This window comes from Ceratotherium simum, chromosome X (genome assembly GCF_057802395.1).
Source record: "Ceratotherium simum simum isolate JZ-2026a chromosome X, ASM5780239v1, whole genome shotgun sequence".
NCBI classification, from domain to species: domain Eukaryota; kingdom Metazoa; phylum Chordata; class Mammalia; order Perissodactyla; family Rhinocerotidae; genus Ceratotherium; species Ceratotherium simum.
Window position 1 is genome coordinate 13,623,767 of NC_141940.1, and position 24,116 is coordinate 13,647,882.

At 38.6% G+C, this 24,116-nt stretch overlaps 1 protein-coding gene across 10 annotated transcripts in view; it reads left to right on the forward strand.

The window, feature by feature from the left end:
* MCF2 (MCF.2 cell line derived transforming sequence) overlaps nucleotides 1-24,116 on the forward strand; it is a 108,571-nt gene that overhangs the window by 52,156 nt on the left and 32,299 nt on the right. For 9 of the 10 annotated variants that reach the window (XM_087426655.1, XM_087426656.1, XM_087426653.1 and 6 more), the window contains 11 exons: nucleotides 3,458-3,577; nucleotides 4,394-4,510; nucleotides 5,955-6,104; nucleotides 8,381-8,514; nucleotides 8,840-8,954; nucleotides 11,817-11,936; nucleotides 14,419-14,610; nucleotides 15,592-15,783; nucleotides 16,974-17,145; nucleotides 18,642-18,689; nucleotides 21,595-21,632. In XM_087426655.1, the coding sequence (XP_087282781.1) occupies nucleotides 3,458-3,577; nucleotides 4,394-4,510; nucleotides 5,955-6,104; nucleotides 8,381-8,514; nucleotides 8,840-8,954; nucleotides 11,817-11,936; nucleotides 14,419-14,610; nucleotides 15,592-15,783; nucleotides 16,974-17,145; nucleotides 18,642-18,689; nucleotides 21,595-21,632 (1,398 nt within the window). The remainder of the gene's footprint in view (nucleotides 1-3,457; nucleotides 3,578-4,393; nucleotides 4,511-5,954; nucleotides 6,105-8,380; nucleotides 8,515-8,839; nucleotides 8,955-11,816; nucleotides 11,937-14,418; nucleotides 14,611-15,591; nucleotides 15,784-16,973; nucleotides 17,146-18,641; nucleotides 18,690-21,594; nucleotides 21,633-24,116) is intronic. The other variant, XM_087426654.1, reaches the window with a different exon arrangement.

Genomic DNA, 24,116 nt, shown 5'->3' on the forward strand with positions numbered 1-24,116 from the left:
CATAAAATAAAATATACATTATGTACATAATAGAGAGTAGGATATACATTATCATTGGGACTCTCTGTCTCTACTTCTGGTTACTCTACATGATGGCTTTGTTCTTTGAAATAACCTTCTCCAGCAGCAGGGATCACGGCTTCCAGTAGCTCTGAAACTGCATCCTCAAAGTGTCCTTCCGTCAGCACTGGTTTGAAAAGTCCTAGAGCAGGACTTTGCTTCTGCTTACATCAAATTGTCATCCCACTGCTAATCATTGTGTGTTGGGAGGGCAAGGTCGTGCAGAAAGATAACAGTTCTCCTTGAGAATCAATATTAAGAATAATAAGAGGCTGTCTTAGTTCAGGGGGCTATAACAGAATACCATAGGCTGGGTGGCTTATAAACAACAGAAATTTATTTCTCACAGTTCTGGGGGCTGGAAGTACAAGATCAAAGTGCAGGCAAATTCGGTGTCTGGTGAGAGCCTGCTTCCTGGTTCATATACAGCTGTCTTTTCTCTGGGTTCTCACGTGGCAGAAGGGGTGAGGGAGCTCTCTGGGGTCTCTCTTTTTTTTTTTTAAACTTTATTTATTTATTTCCCCCCCCTAAAGCCCCAGTAGATAATTGTATGTCATAGTTGCACATCCTTCTAGTTGCTGTATGTGGGGCTCGGCCTCAGCATGGCTGGAGAAGCGCTGCATCGGTGCGCGCCCGGGATCCGAACCCGAGCCACCAGCAGCAGAGTGTGCGCACTTAACTGCTAAGCCACAGGGCCAGCCCTCTGGGGTCTCTTTTATAAGGGCACTAATCCCATTCAGTAGGGCTCCGCCCTCATTACCTAATCACCTCCCAAAGGCCTCACCTCTTAATTCCATCACATTGGGAATTAGATTTCAACATAAGAATTTGGGGGGACATAAACAGTCAGTGTATAGCAGAGAGAAAGTAGTTTCTCATGAAAGGAGAGGACAGCACAGACATGGCCATCTGGGGGAGTTGTGAGTTGGACAGCCATCCCAATTTGTGTTTTATTTATAATCATTGTTTAATTTACTGATTTAATTTTGTGCTCTTTTGTTTTATCTATTTGTGAGTATCACACTCAGTTTTGTTTCCCTCACTCTAGTTCTCATTGTCACTTAATTGTTTATGTTTTATCACCATCTCAAATTGAATTTTAAAAATCCCCAGTTTTTTTTTTTTTTGTGAGCAAGATCAGCCCTGAGCTAACATCCATGCCAATCCTCCTCTTTTTGCTGAGGAAGATCGGCTCTGAGCTAACATCTATTGCCAATCCTCCACCTTTTTGTTCCCACAGCCCCAGTAGATAGTTGTATGTCATAGCTGCACATCCTTCTAGTTGCTGTATGTGGGATGCGGCCTCAGCATGGCCGGAGAAGCGGTGCGTCGGTGTGTACCTGGGATCCGAACCCGGGCCACCAGTAGCGGAGCACGTGCACTTAACCGCTAAGCCATGGGGCCGGCCCTAAAAATCCCCAGTTTTAAATGTCATTTCCCTTAGAGTCCAGGTCTTATACCTCAGTGAAAGTTACCCTTTTTAAAGAATAGACTTCATTTGTTAGAGCAGATTTAGGTTCACAGCAAATTGAGCAGGAAGTATGGAGTTCCCATAGACCTTGCCCCCATAATATCTTATGAATTTTTGTTTTATACTTTTGTTCAGTTACTACTATTTCAACATGCCTGAAATATTTATTTTATTGTTTTTTAAACATTAAAATGTATTTTAAACATTTTTGACGTTTTGCTTTATTATGCTTTAATCTGTTGTTTTGAGGCTGATGACTCCCAACTCTACATGCCCAGTCTAGACTTCTTTCCCTCACTCCTTGTGCATACATTTGTCTGATGGACATCATCTGGATGTCCTGCTGACCCTTCCAACCCAACATGTCCAAGAATGGGAGTCAGTATCTTATCCCCTCCCTAAAACCTGCTTCTCTTGTGTTCCCCATGTCAGTGAGGGTTGAACCTCCCACCCAGTTACTCAAGCCAGAAATCTGGAGACTGGTGGTCCTAGTCTCTCCTTTCTCACCAGACACATTCAATCATCGTGTCATGCAGATTGTACCTCCTAAATTCTATCCTCATCCCTGCTTTGTTGCTCCAGTTCTGAAACTCATCATCCCTGGCTTGGATTACTGTACCAGCCTCCTAGCTCATCTGTCTGCTTCCACTCTTGTCCAAATCCACTCCTTTCCCAAAGCCAAGCTGATCCTTCTAAAATGCAAATCCATTCTGCTGCTTAAAACCTGTTAGATTCTCCCCTGGCCTTCAGAAAAAACCCCAGTCTTTCCTGATCTGACTCCTGCCCTTCTTTCTAGCACCGTCTCCCATTGCCACGCCCCCCAGCATCATTTTCCTCTAGTTTTCCAGACTGGAACCTCTTGAAGAGGTGGGGTAGTATAGTGATTAAAAGCACAGACTCAGGTGCAAATTAAGGCTTCACCAGCTGGGGCAAGTTATACTTAAACTCTCTGAGCCTCACTTTCTATAGTTGTAAAAGAGGATAGCCTAACCACTTCACAGGATTATTGTAAAGAGGAACTACGATAATGTTGGCAAAATACTTGGCATAGAGTAAGCATTTATGTGGTGGTTTATTATTAATATTGGGCCATACTGTTCCATCCCTCATAATTTTTCATAGTGCCCTTGTCTTTTGCACTCTTTCGTTTAGCAATTATTTCTTGACCACCTACTATGTGCCAGTATTCTCGAAGCTGGGGAAACTTAGGTGCACCAGAATGACGTGCTGATCTAATTAATTCCTCTTTATGCTTTGAGACTTTTTTGACTTTCTTAGGTCCAACATACTCTGTGCTACAACTTCCTGTTGTATGTTATTCTAATTCCTTCATTTCACTTATCAGCTTGTGCTATAGAGTTAGTGATTACTGATGGACTCCACTATTAGACCGTCACTTTCTTACAAGCTGGGTAGGGACTATATTAGATTAATGTGTGTACACTGAATGCCAACAGTGCCGGATAATCCTTCACTTAAATACATGGAGTGGACACATAGAAGATATTCACTGGATGAAAATAAAAATAGGATTCCATAATATAATTTTATTCCATTGTTTAGTGCAAATACACAGTATTTCAACTCCTTTTGGCTTTTAGGGCAATCCTGGGGAGCTGCCTTCTAATTCTGTTTTACAGTGAAGCTTAAGAGTATACTTCTTTGTAAGTTGGGGTTTACTTTAGTGTGAGAAAATTCCATCACATGAGCATTGCAAAGATCTGACCTGATGACCTTACATTAGTTTTATTTCTATTTCCATGTTTTTAGATTTTATCAATATCCATTTTTAAAGTTTTGTCCTTTTAGTGGCTTTTATGACTTTAAAATTTGCTTCCTTTAGTTACATATTTTCTGATATATGCTCAGTTGAGTGCATGTTTGGACAATTTTTTTCTTTCTTTCCTGTTTTCTTTTTTTCTACAGGCTTCCTTCCCTGGGAACTTGCACTTGGTTTTGGTTCTACGTCCTACCAGTTTTCTTCAACGAACTTTCACGGACATTGGATTTCGATTTAGTCAGGAAGATTTCATGCTCAAATTACCGGTAAGAGTATATTATTTAAATGTTTTGTCCCTTTAATTCTCAAGAAGAAGACTTTGTACCATGTTGTTTATGTTTTACACGTGCTCACAAAACATTTAAAAGAAAAAAATAGAATCTGTCTTCCAAAAATGTGAATTTGAAGTGCCTAGACATCTTCTGCTTCTACTGTTAAAATAAAGGAATAGATTAATAAATTCGTAACAAAGCAATTCCTTTTGAAAAAGACAGATGTCAAATATGTTATATTTATGTGTATATATATGTATGTGTGGGTGTGTTTAAAAATCAGGACATTTTATTTTTAGTAAAAATGAGTGTGTGTTTTATGTATTTGAACTCCCTTGAACTTACATCCTGAGCTCGTTCAGAGTACTATGTTCTTTTTTTTAAAGATATTTTTATACATTAGGGTTAGGAACAGAGTGCTCATAAATTTTGCAAAATGCTTTTGCAAAGATCAGTCCCTGCTGATAACTTATAACTTACTACATAAAGCCCTTTTATTTTGGTGTAGGCATAACATTCTTTCAGAAGGTTGACCATTAACAGTGCAAAATTTTAGATCAAGGAGAATTAGGTGTTTTGGTTTCTAAGGAGGTTAATTTTGCTTTACAGAGAAATGTTTTGTAAATGAAGACTGTTATTACATGAAGAGGGTAGTGCATACATATGGGGGGAGATTGTACAGGAGAGAATTGCCAGAACCATTTATAAAAGATAACTTTCTGCTATCTGAATGCTAAAGTTCATTGTACAGTTGAATGGAGGGATGCCACAGAGGGCAGTTAACAGTATCTTTCTTGCTTATTTATATAGGTTGTTATGCTGAGCTCAGTTAGTGATTTGCTGACATACATTGATGACAAGCAGTTAACCCCTGAGTTAGGCGGCACCTTGCAGTACTGCCACAGTGAATGGATCATCTTCAGAAATGTATGTTTCTTTTGCCCTTACTGTAGAGCCTATAGTTCATGTTAGCCTTTAAATCTAGTTCTAGAATTTTTTCCTCTTTGGGAAAAACAGCTTTTCTGGGGCTCCTACTTTTCAAATACATATATAATTCAACATCTTGATTTTCTTCCATAGGAAATATCTAGAAATGATGAAGAGTCCCTGAGGATGGCAACTGAAGGCGAGGCTTAGGGAATAAGGAGGTCATACTCCACCCACCCCCTCCTGTGGCCATGTAGTAACTTGAAAAGACAGAGGGTTTACGTTCAAATCCTGGCACTACTGACTTTTAGCTATATGACCTTGGACAAGTTGTAGAACCTTTCTCAGTCTCAGTTTTCCCAATTATAAAATGGGAACAATAATACTTTATCTCAGGGATATTGGGAAGATTAAATGAGATAACAAATGTGAAATGTTTGGCACAGTGCCTGGCATATGACAAGCCCTCACAAAATGCAAGTAATATTATTAATCTCATCCTAGTGATGCTCCTGAAGCAATTAGATTTGTAGCAAAGATTTTTTCTGTTCTAGAAATTTACAAACAGGCGAGGGCCCTGTGCCTCGCAAGTGTGAGTCTGTGGTATGAGAATCTCTACTCCAAATCCCAGTGATGTGGGAACTCTTCTGAAGGAAGTAATGATGTTTGATTAAATAAGGATTCTATTTTACTCACTGTTATTCTTCATTCAGCAGTCCTATTCACTCACATGAAGGTGTAGTGTCAAAATTAGCAGTGTCTAGCCTTAAATAACCTAAAAAGCTATTAAAAAAAGAACAGATACCTTGAGCTGCGTGGTAAACAGAGGGTTTATATGGTCTCTATATGTTGCCCTTCTTTCTCTGAATAATTGATTTTGGAAACAAAAGAAACAACAAAACCTTACTTGACATTTTAGGGCAACAGAACCTGAAATGCATTGTTGTGACTAGATGTCCCCTCTTCACTTTAGTCTGTCACCTTGCTTGGAATGCTAATGGCTGTTCATAAATGATAATAAACAAATATGAAGTGGCTTTGGTGTTCTCATCTCTCTTCAGAAGTAAAGTTATTACGAAGCAATTTTATAGTTGCAGAGTTTACTAGAATAAGGAAAACACTGTGTTTTTCAAGGGCATAAAACAAATTACTCAGTACATGGCACCTTTAAGAAATGGTTTTCATTTGTATCCAAGAAATAAGTACAGAAATTTAGATAAAAGACATTCAAGAAGACTCTTCACCTCACTTTAGTTTCTTAGAGGCTTAGATGCAAAGTTAGAGTTGATTGCCAAGGGCAATGCCAGCTTTCCTTAGGAAAAGAGAGTTCATAGTGTATGTGTTTGCTGCCATACCTAAAGAAAATTAAATACAATTACTGATCCAAGTTTTGATACACTGGCAGAGTTTCCATAGAGTTAAAAGAATCACTGGCTCTTTGCAGGCTATAGAAAATTTTGCCCTCACAGTGAAAGAAATGGCTCAGATGTTACAGTCCTTTGGAACTGAACTGGCTGAGACAGAACTACCAGATGATATTCCTTCCATAGAAGAAATTCTTGCAATTCGTGCTGAAAGGTATCACTTGTTAAAGGTATGTCCGATAGAGTGACCAAACAAAAGTTTTCCATGGTCTTTCTTTTTCTAGAGAGGTGTTCACTGTGTCCATTTCACACTAATTGGTGAGTAGAGAGACAAAAGATATATGTATATGTTATAAAGCACACTATTAAAAAGTAAGAATACTTTACAAGAGGAGAATGTCTTGGATATGTTGAATCTGTGTCCCCATTGTAAATGCTGCATTCTCTTGATAAGTTGTTTATTTGTAAATAGAATAGTTTATAAATGCTCCAGAATAAGAAATCCACAGTCATTTCTGTTATCAGGTATTCTTTTTTTTTTTTTTTTTTGTGAGGAAGATCAGCCCTGAGCTAACATCCATGCCAATCCTCCTCTTTTTGCTGAGGAAGACCGGCCCTGAGCTAACATCCGTGCCCATCTTCCTCTTCTTTATATGGGATGCTGCCACAGCATGGCCTGACAAGTGGTGCATCGGTGCGCGCCTGGGATCTGAGCCTGGGATCTGAACCCGGGCTGCCAGCAGCGGAGCACGCGCACTTAACCGCTACGCCATGGGGCCGGCCCGTGTCAGGTATTCTTTATCTTATGGAAAGGCCCTCTCATTTGGAAAGCTAGAGTGAGAATCAAGAGGAAGACAGGTGTTTTATTTTAAGGTCTGCCACAGGTACAATGTGAAATGGAAGAGAGCTTGATGGAAGTTAGCAGGTTTGATTTCTTGTCCCAACTCTGCCATATACTAGCATTGTGACCAAGGCAAACATCGGTAAATTGATTACAAGCTTTCTTTTCCACAGAATACTAGTTCTTGATGTTTTCTACAGTAGACCACAGATGGCATGTGGATTTTGCTTTCCTAACCAATTGTCTGGAGTGTTGTGTTGTGAAGGATTCTGAGTCACAATTCAGACAATTACTGAGTATTTTTAGATTCACTTTCCTCAAAAAGTTTAAGAATGATCTGAACAAGCACCAAGCATCCCTGTATGACTCATGTCCTTCATGTGATAATAGGCATGCTGGGGGCACTGACAGATACAAGCTTTCAGGAGAGGTGACATTTTTAAATTCAGAAGAGGAAAGATGCTGAAATTTTGAATCATAATCTAAAAGCAAAACTCTGTTCAAGGAAAGAAAGTTCTGTCCCTCACAAGCTGTGTGATTGGGTCATTTGCTTACCTTCTCTGAGTTTTAGTTTCCTTATATGTACCATGAGGGTGATGATGATGATGGTGGTGATGGTGATGACACTTCCATACCTTATAGGGTGGTTGTGAGGATGAAATGAAGTAAAGTATGTGATGTATGTACAACAGTGTTTGACACTAGTTGGCACTTCAAAAGTATTAGCTCTTAATGTTTATCTTCTTATTCATATTAGTGGTGGTGTCATGGAACCTGTTACTAGAAAAATACATGTACACCCAGATTTTTGCTTAAAATTTCAGAAGGCCCTTGGATCTCCTGAAGGAAGTTATAGATCACTCTTAGATGCCTGAAGAATCCACCCTCCAAGGTTAAGACCTTCTAAATAGAAGCGTATGCTTTATGAGGAATTAATTAATCCAAATGTGAAGTAACATAATACTTATGGCAGGTAGTGATTGGTAACAATTAAGGATTAGTAGGAAAGGCATCTAACTCTATCTGAACATGCATTAAATATTATTTGTAACTTTATTATGCTACTACTACTTTATTGGAGCACATTAAACATATTAGCAGAATAGAATAGAATAAATTAGAACTTTCTATCAGTAAGAGAAGGAGGCTACAAACGGAGCATGGGGTACTTCTGCCTGGAAAGATCTTATAAAAATAGTGATTGTTGGGGCCGGCCCTGTGGTGTAGCGGTTAAGTGCGCGTGCTCCGCTGCTGGCGGCCCGGTTCGGATCGCAGGCGCGCACTGACACACCGCTTGTCAGGCCATGCTGTGGCGGCATCCCATATAAAGTGGAGAAAGATGGGCACGGATGTTAGCTCAGGGCCAGTCTTCCTCAGCAAAAAGAGGAGGATTGGCAGATGTTAGCTCAGGGCTGATCTTCCTCACACACACACAAAAAATACTGATTGCAACATCCATTTAATACGCAGAGGCTCCTTGGAGATCCTTGCAGCTTTTGGATTCTGTGGTACTGAAGTATTCCTTGATTTTTCAGTTGTGAAATCAAAGGCCATTCCAGAACTGCCATTTCTGTTCTGCATGCTATAGGTGTATGCTTCCTTCTCTTCAGGTCATTCGGATTAGCTTACTAGCACGCTGATAGATCCTATTGTGCCTTTGTACAGAATGATATTACAGCTGTAACCAAAGAAGGAAAAATTCTGCTAACAAATCTGGAAGTGCCTCACACTGAAAAAGCTATTAGTTCAAGACTTGACCATCATGAGCAAATAAGTGGTGACTGGCAAACTATTAATAAGTGAGTATTCTCTTTTTGGTTTAGAGTTACTTATTTTATACTTTTGAAAGGGAATTATACATTTTTCGCTGCAATCTGTTAAGTGTGAAAGTTTTCCTGGACCCCTGGAAATCTGAGAACTCCTTCCTGACTCGTCTCACAGAGTTTAGTTTGCTTGTAGAAGAGGACATTGTGGGCGTCATTGTGGACATTGATGGTCTCTACCTGGCCAAGTGTCATGGGCTATGACTTTGCCTATAATTCTTAATGTCCAGACAAGATTTATCTACATACCTACAGAACAAATCGTTATTTTTAAGGAATTCTATGACTTTTCTTTGTTAAGATTGCTGACTCAAGTACATGATATGGAAACAGCTTTTGATGGATTTTGGGAAAAACACCAACTAAAAATGGAGCAGTATCTACAGCTATGGAAGTTTGAGCAGGATTTTCAAGAGGTCAGTTAAAACATTCCTTTATACATTTCTTTTCATTCTGTCAGAGGTTCTTATTCCTTGATCATCAGAAATACAGTCACAGAAGATGCCCATTTATACCCAGAGAGATGAAAAGGAGGCAACTGTGAGTGCAACTTGACCTTGAATGACGAAAACAATTACTAAAAAGCCAAGACTTCTACTTCTTTGGCTTACTCATTTCCTACAAAAAAGCACTTTAGTGCTCACATATGTGATGGGGACAAAGTTGCTATCTACCTTGATGTTTGTTATTCAAATTTATTTGGATATAAAATGCTTTCAGACTCTGGGATAGCTTTCCAAAGAAATAATACCAGCTTCCTTCTTGATTGTTTAAAATACCATAGACCTATGCCAACCATATTTCGTATGGTCTAAAAACATTTTTTTGATCCAGCAATTTATTTCTGTGAAAAGCCTGATGGATAAAATTAAATCATGTTTTGTTATACTTTATTTAAAGTATATTCTAGTTAGATCCTTTTGGAAAATCTATCGTATATGGTCAAGAGACATAGGTTTGGTTTCTTCTTTTCTTTGCAGTCATGCCCAGGCTCCTCAGACTTTCATAGTACTTTACTGGAGGATCCAAGGAAAAATCACTTCTTTTCTCTCTTGCCTGTGGCCAGTTTGTTTTCTACCCATGAGTGGCTTACTTGCTTGGTATTTCATTTGTTCCAGCAGAATTAGGTTTGGGAGGGGCACTGCATTCTGGACACAGGGCTCAGTTACTCCCAGCCCTTTCCCTCCTGTGATTTAAATAGATTTTGAAATGCCATGTTCTTAATGAAGCCTTCCTTAAAGTAAGAAAAGGTCGAATTGCTCTTGGTCCTTCCAGATATTTGTGTCTCTCCCTCCTCCCCAGTCGAATGCATGCAAAGATAGCACTTTTCCTGAACATACCCATTATGTCTCTATTTATATGTTGATTTGCATCCCTACTGAATTCTTGTCCTGTGGTTATATTCTGTTTCTTCAAGTCATTGTTGCCTCTAATCAGTATTGTTGTCATTTGTCTTAGATTGTAATCTCACTAACACGATGTGTATCTCATAGTGACATGCAGATAGGTTCTATATATTTAGGAGTTTAGCTTAAAAACAAACTTATTTGGAAATTCAGACTTACAGAAAAGTCTGAATATTCTCAAACTTGAGATATTCTTGAATATATAGAGAAAATAGGAATATTCTCTTGCATAATCACAGTACAGTTATCAAATTCAGTACATTTAACAATCATGCAATACTTTTGCCGATCTACCATCAGTATTCCAATTTTGTCAATTGACTCACTAATGTCCTTTATATCATTTTCCTCCCTCCAGTACGGGATCCAGTCTAGATGGTTAGTTATTGCATTAAATTGTCATGTCTCTTTAGCTTCCTTTAATCTAGAACATTTCCATAGCCTTGCTTTGTCTTTTATGACGCTGATATTTTTCAAGAATACAGTCCTTTTTAAAATAAAATGTTCTTCATTTTGAGTTTGTCTGACATTTTCTCACGATTAGATTAATCTGTATATGACCAACAAGAATACTACGTAAGTGATGTGTCCTTCTGAGAGTATCACATATGGAGATAAATGAAGTCCACCAGCCCCTCATTGTTGATGTGGATTTGGATCACCCAGTCAGGGTGCTGTTGAATTTCTCCACTGTATAGTTACTTTTTTCCCCTTGTAACTAGTAGGAAATATGTGGGGAGAAAATTTAAGGCCATACAAATATCTTGTTCCTCATCAATTGATCCACATAGATTTAGCATCAATTGATGATTCTTGCTTCAACCAATCTTTACTATGGTGGTTGTGAAATGCTGATTTTCCAACTCTGGTGTCCCATCCACATTCACCAGTCCACGTAGTCATGCCACTGTAAGCAAGGGCCTTCCCTTCTCCCCATTTATTTATTTATCTATTTATTGGGTTCATGGCTTTCTAGTTTTTCAACGGTTTATAATCATTACTATTTTTTATTTTTTTGTGAGGAAGATCAGCCCTGAGCTAACATCCATGCCAATCCTCCTTTTTGCTGAGGAAGACCGGCCCTGAGCTAACATCTATTGCCAATCTTCCTCCTTTTTTTCCCCTTTTTTCTCCCCAAAGCCCCAGTAGATAGTTGTATGTCATAGTTGCACATCCTGCTAGTTGCTGTATGTGGGACGCCACCTCAGCATGGCCTGACAAGCAGTGCGTCAGTATGCACCCGGGATCCAAACCCGAGCCACCAGTAGCAGAGCGCACGCACTTAACCACTAAGCCATGTGGCCGGCCCCTAATCATTACTATTTTGTTGTTTCAAACTGGCTACTGTGTCCCTGTGACATGTCCAAACATTATTTTTATGACTTCATTACTTTCTGGCACAAAGAGATGTTCCAAGCTCATCTTATTCCTACTCTGCCTGAGCCCTGGGACCAGCAATTTTCCTGAGAAGCTCTGTTTTTTTCTGGGAAATTATATTAAAGACCAAGATCTGGGTGCTAGGTGTACTCATTGCTACTGAAGGGTCTTTGTTTCTAGAACCATTCACCATAGAGATAGGGAATATATATGCATGTATATACACATATACATACTTCCATACACTTCCACATATACGTGCCCTCACATGTTGATAGTGATATATGAATCATCAGAACACACTGATGTCTAGGAGGTTAAATTTTAACAGATTATATCAATTTCTGTGAATAAAATAACTGAAAATATTTTCCATATGTGCAATTTTTCCATATTGATGTTCTTATTTGATAGCATTTCCTACAAAATTTAATTATTAAGGGAAAATGCTTAATGATTTGTGTGCTTTTAAGATTTATTTTTTCCTATTTTTAGCTTGTGAGTGACGTTGAACTTCTGTTAAACCAACAAGCAGAGTTGGCAGATGTAACAGGGAATATCGCTCAAGTGAAACAGAAAATAAAAAAGTTGGAAAACTTAGATGAGAATTCTCAGGTAAGATTACATTTCAGATGTTCTCTATATTAATGGAGTATAATAGTTACATTTTGATGGTTTTTAGTGGTATAAACCCTTATTCTGATTAATCTCTCATAGCAGCAATATGTATAATTGGTTTAATAATATTTGTCTGGATTCTGTTCTGTTCAATGTGAGCCTGAGGTGACACTGCAGATAGGTCATGTAGTTGTAATAGGAGGTCTCTGAGACAATGATGTGAACTGTTTCAGACCCACCAATGGGAATAAGCTAGAAAAATGTCTATCAAAAATGCTACTTGGTACTTGAAAATGATTGAAACATACAAGAACATAATTCCTTAAATATCCATCATGAGATATATGCAGTTGAACCAAACATAGATTCATACAGATAGATCTACTTAGTCTTACTAGCTGTGTGATCTTGGGTAAATTGATTCAATTTCCTCAGCCTCAATGTCCTCATCTATTAATTGGGGATGAAATAACTTACTTTGCAGAGTGATCATGAGGATTCATTAAGATGTTGTAGATAAAACATTTAGCACAGTATCTGGGATATATGGATATGCAGTAAGTTCTCAAAAGAGCCAGCTGTCATTATTCTACTGTTCTTAAAGCTTGGACTGGGGCCGGCCGGTGGAGTAGCAGTTAAGTTCATGCATTCCGCTTCGGTGGTCCGCAGCCGGGGGTTCGCTGGTTCAGATCCTGGGCGCGGACCTACTCACCGCTCATCAAGCCATGCGGAGGCGGCGTCCCACATAGAAGAGCTACCACTCTACAAGTACGATACACAACTATGTACTGGGGCTTTGGGAGAAGAAAAGAAAAAAGAGGAAGATTGGCAACAGATGTTAGTGCAGGGCCAGTCTTCCTCAAAAAAAAAAAAAAAAGCTTGGATTCATAACTTTAATACTTAGCAAATGAAGAGCAAATACTTAGCTTTGCTCTTCTGTCTTGTATGTGACAGCAAGGCCATGGTTTTTAAGTGCATTCTCAGCAAACAGATCTATGGGTGAACCACAAGAATCTAAAAACAAAAATTGAGAGGCAGCAGGTATGGTGACCAGTTCTGGAATTACGCTTGTAGATCTTTGTGATTGTGGGACCATTTACAACTCTCTATGGTACACAAGAAAGAGAAGGCAAACTGGCTTGGAAACTATGGGTCTTTGACTTTTTTGTTTGTTTGTTTTTGTTTTGTTTGTTTTCATTTTGTTTTGTTTTTAATAATTTTTAGTTTTAATTGTGGTAACAGACACATAACAAAATTTACCATCTTGCACCATTTTTTTTTTTTTTTGTGAGGAGATAAGCCCTGTGCTAACATCCGCCAATCCTCCTCTTTTTTTGCGGAGGAAGACGGCCCTGGGCTAACATCTGTGCCCATCTTCCTCCACTTTATATGGGACGCCGCCACAGCATGGCTTGCCAAGCAGTGCGTCGGTGCGCGCCCGGGATCCGAACCAGCGAACCCCGGGCCGCCGCAGCGGAGCGCGCGCACTTAACCGCTTGCGCCACCGGGCCGACCCCATCTTGCACCATTTTTAAGTGCACTGTTCAGTAGTGCTAAGTATATTCACATTGTTGTGCAACAGATCTCCAGAACTTTTTCATCTTGCAAAACTGAAACTCTATATCTATTAAACAACAACTCCCTATTTTAACTTGGTTTTCCCACTAGCTAGGTAGGCTAGTCACTTCTTCATTCTGGGCTTCAGTTTTCTTTATTTTACCTCGACAGACATTTCCTGTGTTCCTGCTACATTTCAGTCACTGTACTGCGAGAGTCAGTATGTGACAGATTGGAGACAAGGCTGCTAAGATCCCTTTTACATGGAACCTGTGTGACATTCACTTCAGATATGTAAAGTAGTCAGGTAGATGACAACTCTAATAAGATTTCCAAGGCTGAGATGATATGAAATCCATTCGCTTTCATTTGGCTGATGGTACCTCATTTTTTTTTTAAGATTTTAATTATTTATTTTATTTCCCCCCAAAGCCCCAGTACATAGTTGTATGTCATAGCTGCACATCCTTCTAGTTGCTGTATGTGGGACGCAGCCTCAGCATGGCCGGAGAAGCGTTGCGTCAGTGCGCGCCCGGGATCCGAACCCCAGGCCGCCAGCAGCAGAGCGCGTGCGCTTAACCGCTAAGCCACGGGGCCGGCCCTGATGGTACCTCATTTAATAGAAGCGGTTCTGTTCTAAATCTGTACATACCAGGAGAAGCAAATCTCATCCACATTCTAGGCGGGCTGGTTAATTTTCTGCTGTTGTTACCAGAAACGCGTGAGCTTCTGATGACATCACTGCTGTAGCTAATTACTGTAACGAAGCCTTTTTGTAGCCTGCAGAAGTATGACGTCAAATCATATTTTTGGCGATATATCTCCCTTGCTCAACCGATTTGCTTCTTAGTTACTTTCTTTTTTTCCCCTCTATTTGAACAGCGATCATGCAGTTATTGTTTTACTTCTTTCTCAAAATCAGGATCTGTTAGCAAAGGCTCGGTTTGTGATATTACACGGACACAGACTTGCAACAAGTCACCATTATGCGCTTGATTTGATCTGCCAGAGGTGCAACGAGCTCCGTTACCTATCTGATATTTTGGTTGATGAGATCAAAGCCAAGCGGATACAGCTGAGCAGGATCTTCAAAATGCATAAACTCCTGCAACAGGTAGTGTCATGGAACATGATGCATTTTTGAAAAAGAAGATCATTTTTTTCCTGGGTCCTTCTCAGCGGTTATAGGGTTGGGTCCAGTAGAGCTTTGGAATTAAATTTGTAAGAAGTCTGGAGGACTGAGTTTGGTTATGCTTATTTAATCCATCTACTTCTGCAGTATCATAGCAGGGCTATTATTGTAAGAATTTTGGCCTCTGTTATATTGAAATCATGGCTGTGATGGCTTCCTTTCTATTTTGGATACATCTCTGAAGCCTCCACTCTGGTGATAGTGTGCACTCAGGACACTTTTAAAAGCCCTGGGGGCATTTTGCTAGAGCCTGAAACTCATTCCACATTTCCTAGTTACAGCAATAAAAAAATTAAACAGTGACTGGAAAATATTCCTCCATGGCTTGTGGGTCTGACCCCTTGCTTGATTAGGCAGTGAAGAGAAGATCTGGTCTTGGCAGTGGAATGGAAAATAGGAGTATCACTTATAGGTATTGTATCTGAACATGAACATTTTAATCTGTACATCTCCTTCTCTGGCAAGAAAACTTTTATCCTTGTCCTCAGCAATCATTATGCATTTATATTACACTTTATATTTTGCTAGGAGATTCGTATTTCAGTTATCGATTTTGAGAAAATAGCATACAGCTGAAATGTTAGTGTTGAGAGAATGGCCAGACTCCTGCTGCAGAATGAATTCCTTGTTATGAAATAAGTACAGCGCTTCCCAACCTTGGCTGTGCATCAGAAATACCTGTGGAGCTCTCTAAAAATCTAAATGCCTGGCTTATGGCCCAGAGCTACTGAATCATAATTTCTGGGGGCAGAACCCAGATATCTTTATTTTTTAACAGCTCTGAAAGCAACTCTGATTCACAGAAGCCAGGGCTGGTAAACACTCTCTTAAGGGACTAACATATTTCTTCTTTCTTCATTCATGGTTTGTTTTGTGTGTGTATGTGTGTGATTTGCTCACCAGGCTCGTCAGTGCTGTGATGAGGGAGAATGTCTTCTAGCTAATCAGGAAGTAGATAAGTTTCAGTCTAAAGAAGATGCTCAGAAAGCCCTCCAAGACATCGAAAATTTTCTTGAAATGGCTCTGCCCTTTATAAATTATGACCCTGAAACCCTACAGTATGAATTTGATGTAATTTTATCTCCTGAACTCAAGGTAAGAGGCTGTTTTTTTCAAATTCACAAATTTTAAAAAAACATAATTGCAGTAGTGTTGCTAAGAGTTTTACTACTTCCCTGCTAACTCTATGTCAGATTGCAATTACCCAGTTCTCTTAAGGATTAGGGGTGATATTAGTGCCACTGTTAAGCATCAAAGAATCCAAAGGCTTATGCTTGCTGCATAATAGAGTAATTCCCCTTTTGAGCTCTGACTCCATTATTTTTAAACTCTTTTCACATACTGGGAGCTCTCACATACATTTTCTTGTGCATCCTTGGAGAAAGGCCTAAAGCTGTCCTAGGAGAATATGGGCCCATGTCAAGAGCACTCTACTCTAAACATCTTTCCTTTGTGCTGCTGTGACCACCAACAGATGCTCTGTGAACCCAGATCTGGCTTTCCTACTCAGTTTGAGGATGAAGGGATAAAGAAAGGATCTGGGGCTTCTTGGGGAAGAGGATCAGGCAGAAGTTGGTGTTAGCAGGGTGGAGAGCTATGGGTTAGTTCAGTACCACTCAGTTGGAGATGTCATGAAGCACTCTGTCCACATTGTAGATAAGAGCATTTGTGATGCTATTTGCTGCTAAAATGTGTAGTTGACTCTAAGTTTGGAGCAGTATCTAAATCCATGCTTAGCTGAAGATCTTAGGGGATGCCCCAGAAAATCAGAAATGTGGCCATGGCCATAACCAAGGGATTCTCTGGAAGCAATGAAGCTTAACTCTTAACTGCCTCAAATCATCTAGAAGGGGCAGCAGAGTATATTATCCATCAGTGGCTCTGAGGAGCCTTTTACAACATGGAGAACTAGAGAATGTCCTGAGGGCTAAAAGATAAAACTACTATGACAGTGCTTAACTTGGTGGCTTTCTCATGCAAAACATGCCTTCTTTTCCAGCCATTATCCCTTCCAGCCAATGAAGGGGTAAATCACTTTATGCAGTGACCTATTTCATGAATGATTGATAAATTTCTTCTTCAAGTTGTTTTGGTTGAGATCTTCTGGTTTTATAACCATGTGAAGATGATACATTAATCTGTTTTCCGTTACTTTCCTAAATTTTTTCTAGTTATATTTTAAACTCTAAATTAATTTTTTGACTGTCTGAGTCTGAGAGATGTAATAAGATTTGTAATGATGTCATTTCAGAAACTATTTTGTAGAATTCTTGTGCAACTTACAGGTTCAAATGCAGACTGTACAACTCAAGCTTGAAAACATTCGAAGTATATTTGAGAACCAACAAGCTGGTTTTAGGAACCTGACAGATAAACATGTGAGGCCAGTCCGATTTGTGGTACCTGCTTCCGACAATTTGATAAGATCTAGAGCATCATTTTTTTCACCTAAACATGGTAAAGTATCTTACATTCACCTTTTCTATCTCTTCTTTTCCTGCTGTTGTTTACTTTGTTATTCTTGTTGTAAATACTAAATTCGTTCTTCAATCCTGATAAATTGAAATTTTATTTAAACATCTTTGGTCATGTTTAAATTATATTGCACAAGGCAGGAGTCATGGTTGAGATTATCATACAATAGTAAAACATAGTAGTAATGTAGTATAGTACAGGATGATGAAAATCTGGACTGATTGTCCTGCCTTGCAATGAGTATGAACATTTTACCAGCATCAAACTCACCCTTTTCTTCAGCAGGTAGAGGAATTGGTATACACATGCATTGTTGTGTGCACACACACGTTTGCTACTTATCTGGATAAACTACTACCTGGTTCTTATTAGCTTCTAGTGAATGGCTTAGATAATAGAATGGATTGCCTTTTCCAAATAGGTGCAGGTAAATAGAATAATTTTGCTAATAATTAACTGTTACGGAGTCCATTTTCTCGTTTTAATCTTTGTAGACTAGTTTTAACCATGTAATATCCATTTCCTTTCTTGTTTCTATGGGATAAAATAATTGTCTTCACTGTGGTGTTGAACTACTCTGGAAATAAGATGACTCCATTTGCCCCAGGGTTTCCCTTGAGCTGCCTCTGGGGCCTCCTCTGGGAGAGTCATTTGGCCTCTGAGGCCTTAAGTTAGTTGAATGAGTGAACATGGGACTAAATTCAGTCTCTCTCATCTGAGAGAATCAGACTTCATTAATGTATGGGAACTGCTTTGAAATTCAGAGAAAGCTTGAACCAAGCATAATGAGTATAAAACTCCAGTTCAGCCCCAGCATGGCTCAGATTAAAAAGAGGTGATGAAAGCAGGTAACTAGGCTAAGATGATAAAAGTTATGTAGTTAATAGTTATTAAATATAAAAATATACTCACAGATAAAACTATAAACAATGCCATAATGAATAATATTGATTAGGAAGATACTGGGAAAAACACGTAAAGAGAACAAAAAACCAATATGGGATTAAAAACCAACAGCTATGAGAATTAAAATAGAATAGGTTGATATTCCTAAGCAGAAGACAGACCTCGCTTAGATTTCTGGCTCCATTTACTGGCTTTGTGACCTTGGGCAGTTCACTTAACCTCTTTTAGCCTCAGTGTCCTTGTCTGTAGAATAGCAATAATAATACCTAATGACTTCAAAGGGTTGTTGTGAAGACAAAGTTAAAAAAAATTATAGAATATAAGAAGTACTCAATAAACTAGAACATCCCTTCCCTCTGACTAAGGCTTCTTGCTTTATAGTCCTCTAAAAGCTCAACTCTTCTAAAGGGGTTTCGGAAGTGGCACACCTTGGGTTGAGGGACAGGGTTCTTGAAGAGACTGTCCAAGAGCCCCTCAAGGCCTTAGTCACTGAAAGTACATTTTGTTTTGTGTTGTTTCATTTTTTTCTTTCTGATATTCTTATTTAATGGCGTTACACTTTCTTTCTGCAGTGGGAGTTGGATACTCTTTCTTTCAAGCATGTAAACTTTTTTCAAAAGGTACCCATCTTTATTACTTTTCGTCAGTACATTTTCTGAGTTTGTGTACTTGTGAAAAACCAGTTTGGCATCTAAAACCAGCAACAATTCATTCTTGCATTCTGCCTACAATTAACTTTCTCCCTTTTTTCATAATAACCATCCCTTATTCTCTCAGTATTAAACTTACCTTGGAAAATGACTATATAAAAAGTAGACTATACTTCTAAACTCGATCTCTTTCATTGAATGACCATTCATAAAAAGAAAACAAGAAAAACAATTGGCAATCTTAAAATGAATCCAGCTTTTTTTCATTTTAGAGACTCATGTGTCATCCACAGTAGAACTATTTGTTGGGAGTAGCTTGGGTTTGCTTCAATTTAAGACTGCCTAGTGTATTTATAAGGAAGAAGGCAGCTTACTGAATAAATGACGTGGATGGATAAATGATTTTATCCATTATGTGTTATGGCTTATAAATTAAATTAAAGCATTATTTATGCTACAAACTTTGTTCATTTTACCTGATTGCTCTGTGAGTAATGGGGATTATAACAATCAGTTCCAAATAATTCTTCAAGACTTTTAATTGCTAAGCCAAATATATAAGATTTGGTCAAATCCAAACATAAGTGTTACTTTTTCATAAAATAAGTCAGACTGTTTTTTTTTCCTTTGTTTTTGTTTGTTTATTAATTTGCATCTAATAGAATCCTGTACCTACCGCAGTGCCTGGCACCTAGCAGGATGTAAAAAATATTTGTTGAATTAACATTTAATACAGAGGGAAGTTATGGAAGAACATTGTCTGTTAGGGCTAAAATGTAGTTAGAGCTCCAAAACTGTAGATCCTGTCTAGATCTTTCTCCTAAGCTTTAGACCTGTGTTTACAGTTTGCCTCCTTGAATTTCCTGTAGGCAACTCAGACTCAGCATACTCCAAACTGATCGCAGTTCTCCTGTGAACCTTCTCCTCTTCCCGTGTTCCTCATCTCAGTGGCTAGCACTGTGAGTCCCCCATTGGCCCAAACCTGGGACCTTGGCTCCCCTTTCTCACTCATACCTCACCTCTAATCAGTCAAAAAATCCACTTCTTTCCATCCCCACTGTTATCCCTCACTGCTGCTGTCCCTATTCCAAGCTAACAGCATCTATTGCCTTGACCACTGCAACAGTCTCCCTGTCTCCCCACTTTCCCTTCTCAAATGCCTATAATCGTCTTGCCTTTTGGACTTTACTATACTGTTCTCTCTCTGGAACGTTATTCCCTTCTCTTTCCCTTTTCCCTTTGCTGGCTCCTACCCCTCCATCAGATTCCCTGTCTCTAGGCCACTTCCTTCAGGTAAGCTTTTCCTTCCTGCCTTTGCTCCTCCTGTGCACCCCAGTTCCATTAGGTGTTCACGCTATGTGATAACAAGCCCCTCCCTTCATTTGTTCTCAGATTTAGTGTAATTGCCTGTTTTCTGTCTCTCTTGCTAGACCGTAAGCTCTGTAAGGGCAGAGACTGTGTACAATTCGTGTTTGTATCCCCAGCACCAAACACAAGACTTAGCATATAGAATAGGAACTCAATAGTTTTGTATATATTTACATTGTTAAAAGAATGAATACATCTACCTTGCTTTTCAGAAAAAAATGTATTCCTCGTAAGTTATGTATATATTCCTTTTTCATCTCTTAATGTATTTGCAAAGAATTAATTTGTAAACCTAATTAGTGAAGCTCCCTAAATTACCTTTATGAATAAGTTTGGATCTCTGTATATCAGGTGTCTTTAAGTGGCGGACATCAGTATTTATTAAGAAATTGATTTTATATAGTAATTGCCACTAAGTCTAATTGATATTTATATATTTACATATATGATTATATAAACATAAATTTGTATGTAAAATATATTTTTAAATAAATGAAAGTGAAGTATAAAATTTAGAGAACATAATAGTGTAGACTTTCCCTGAGTGTGCCTTGCGGTGGCTCCTGCCCAGGAGGAAAGGAAAAAAAGTATGTTCCTTCCATGGAGAGAAGAGATCCATGCAGCCTGTGTGGGTGGCAGCCTTTTCAGCAGCCCTGAGAATTAGGAACTTGACCTAGTCTTTGACTGGACCATGCCCTGGGCTTTGTAGGAACATCTGGACTCCTTGCTTAATAATATAGGGGCTCACTCTTTGTAAACAGAACAGAAAGATTAACCAGAAAGAAAAAGAAAGCTTAAACAGGAAGGACAGAAAGATTAAAGCTTGCAATTTTGATGAAGTTGTTTTTTGTTTTGTTTTAGCATTTTAATTTGCTTCGGAAATGTTTTATATAGTGGTTAGAAACATGTCTTCTGACAGTAGACTATATGGATTTGAATATCACCTCTGCTTCTTGGACAAGATACTAACTTTAGTTACTTATCTATGAAATGGGGATAGAAGTAGCACCTATATCTTGGGGTTGGTTTGAGGATTAAAAAAGAAAATGCATGAGTGGGGCTTAGAACAGTACCTAGCATGTACTAAGTGCCAAATAACTTTTAGATGCTATAATTATTAGTCAAATTTAGATTTTTTCAAAACTCTTTTTGATCCAGTTAATCAGTGAGCTAAAATCTGATTAAATGCTTATGTGTCAGAATGAACACTAAATCTGCAAATAATTATGAGTATGAACACCTTGCTTCATGCTCGCTTGGCGATCAAGTGAATGTTTGATGAGTGAGAGAATGGGTGAATACATAGCAAAATCATGCTCAATAAGAAGTTGAAATCATATAGATAAGTCTAATCAATCAACTGTTTCGTATAGTCTGATTTAAAAATAATAATATTCCAAATACGTTGGAATATTATCTCTTTATTTAATAAACGTGCATGGATTTTTTATTAAAAGTGTTGATTTTAATTCTGGTTTGAAATTCTTCTTTACTATTTCTCTACCAGGGAAGAAGAGTTGGAGACAAAATCAGAGCAACTTAAAAGTAAATATCATTAGTTAATTAAAAATTGCCTTTATTGCTATAGTTGCAGAATCGGTATGGGGGCTTAAACCATATTTTTAATTCACTAAACCGATATTGTGCATTTGAAAGCCTATTTAATCTAAAAGAAAACGCTGCTGCTGCATTGTGTCTAATTGCAGTACTGGCATGTCCCCAGGTGTATGAGCAGTTTCTCAAGTCTTGGCTCAAGTTCAGAATAATTTCTGTAGAACATCTCATGAGTTCTAGCTTCTCTTTCCCCCATCCCCACCTTGGTAAATCTAAATAAACATTGCACCTTTCTACAAAGGAGATTTCTTTCATAAGTTATTCCAGTCCTGTAAGTAGGAAGCATGAACAGAGGACAGGTTCTAATGAACCATACTCTAGGTTCACAAAAGACATCTGTTCGTTTCTTGATAGATAGAAGATTCCATCTCAGTTATCCATGATATTCTGGTGTCTGCAGAGAGTAGCCTCATCATAACTGCAGCACTCTACATTTCTTTATGTGTTCTTGATGGTAAGTAAGGACAAGAACATATCTCCCAGAGGCAGTGTGGCATAGTGATACAGACTGTAGAGTACACTGCCTGGCTTTTAATCCCAGCTCCATCACTTACTGGCTGTATAACCTTGGGTAAGTTCTCTGGAACTCAGTTTCTTTATGAAATGGGGATAATAGTAGAACACCCTCATCATGGAGTTAGTGTAAAGATAACATAATCTAATGTTTGTGAAGTACTTTGAATAATGTGTGGCATATGGTAGTGTTCTAAGTGTTTTATGCAGTTATTAGCAGGCTAGTGGATGGCCTATACTGATATACTCTGCCTGGTTATCATATTGTACAGCCTTAACTTCTGGTTTCAAGAAGGAAACAGGCTCAATGCTGAATTCCATAGTCTTACATGTCTTTTGAGTTTCAACTCATGACTACCTTAACATTCCACTATGTGTATTTATTCATTTGCATATCACCAGGAAAAAACAGAAAGCTGTGGCTCTGTACATTTTCTTGGAGAGATTTGTAGCTGGTTAACCCAGTTGCAAAGTGCACATGTTCTTCCAATTCAAGTCAATTTGAACAATCTTTAGGAATTTAAAAGTATAAATTTATGTTTCAGAACTTTCCAAACTTGTATTTCAGAAACCTGTTAGGAATAAATGGTGCATACCTCTCTGATAAGTGGAGTATGCAGTATTTTCAGTCTTATTATAGTATTAAAAAGATGATAACAGTTGGTACATTGAGAAGATGTAAATCAAAGCACACACTTAATGAGGGAGCATGATAATGGTGGCTTGACTCTGTTTCACTTATTAAGTATGCAACCTTGGCCCGGTTGCTAAACCTCTCTGAGCCTCAGTTTTCCCATCTGTAAAATGGGGATAAATATGCCATAGTTTGCTGAATTGCTGTGGGGATTAGATATAATGATGTGTGGTAAGTACCTAGGACTGTGCTGGCACAATGTATAGAAAGTAGTCAATAAATGTTTGTTCTTTTCCACGTGTATTTGTAATGAGTAGGTCATATTTTGTGAAAATGCTTTTATGAAATAGATCCCGTACTTCATTTTGGCTTCTAGTTGTTACGAAGTAATGCTACATTTACTTGGAGGTTAGGCCTTTTGCAAGCTCAGCTGTCCAATATAGCCAGGATCCCTGGAATGTACTTCACATGCTTCTGAAGAGCACATAACCATCACAGATCTCATGCAGTTGACTCAGTAGGGCAGTCCAAGTCCCGTGGAGTCTGCAAAATAAGGCAGCAGTTTATGATCAGAGAGGTCACTTGTAGCAACAACTGATATGTGGCAGAGAGCAGAGAGAGCTAAATAGGTTACAGCCATTTCAAGAAACAACAGAAAGTTCTGCACATCTTATTAGCCCTGGAGTGTATCATTAGATTTTATCATATAGTTCATGTTCATGAGGATGCCACTGAGTCATTAGGAAAAGGGTCAGTCAATGATGTTGTGTATCTTTGGTTCAAGAATTCAAGAATTCATGTAATATTTCCTAGAAAGTTTTCCATCTTTAGTTATCTGGACAATCAACTTTTTATGAATTAAACTCATTTTTCCAAAGTGCCAAATAAATAAAATGTTACTTAATATATAAAATAAATTTCTTAAATCTGTCCTCTTAGGCAACTCAAATCATTTGTGTGTGTGTGTGTGTGTGAGGAAGATCAGCCCTGAGCTAACATCCATGCCAGTCCTCTTTTTTTTGCTGAGGAAGACTGGCCCTAGGCTAACATCTGTGCCCATCTTCCTCCACTTTATATGGGACGCCGCCACAGCATGGCCTGACAAGTGGTGCATTGGTGCGTGCCTGGGATCTGAACACGGGTCGCCAGCAGCGGAGTTCACGCACTTAACCACTACGCCATGGGGCCGGCCCCTCAAATCATTTTTTTACTAGTACATGTCAAAGTTATTTCTGGACAAATAATAATCATAGTGTTATTTTTCAGTT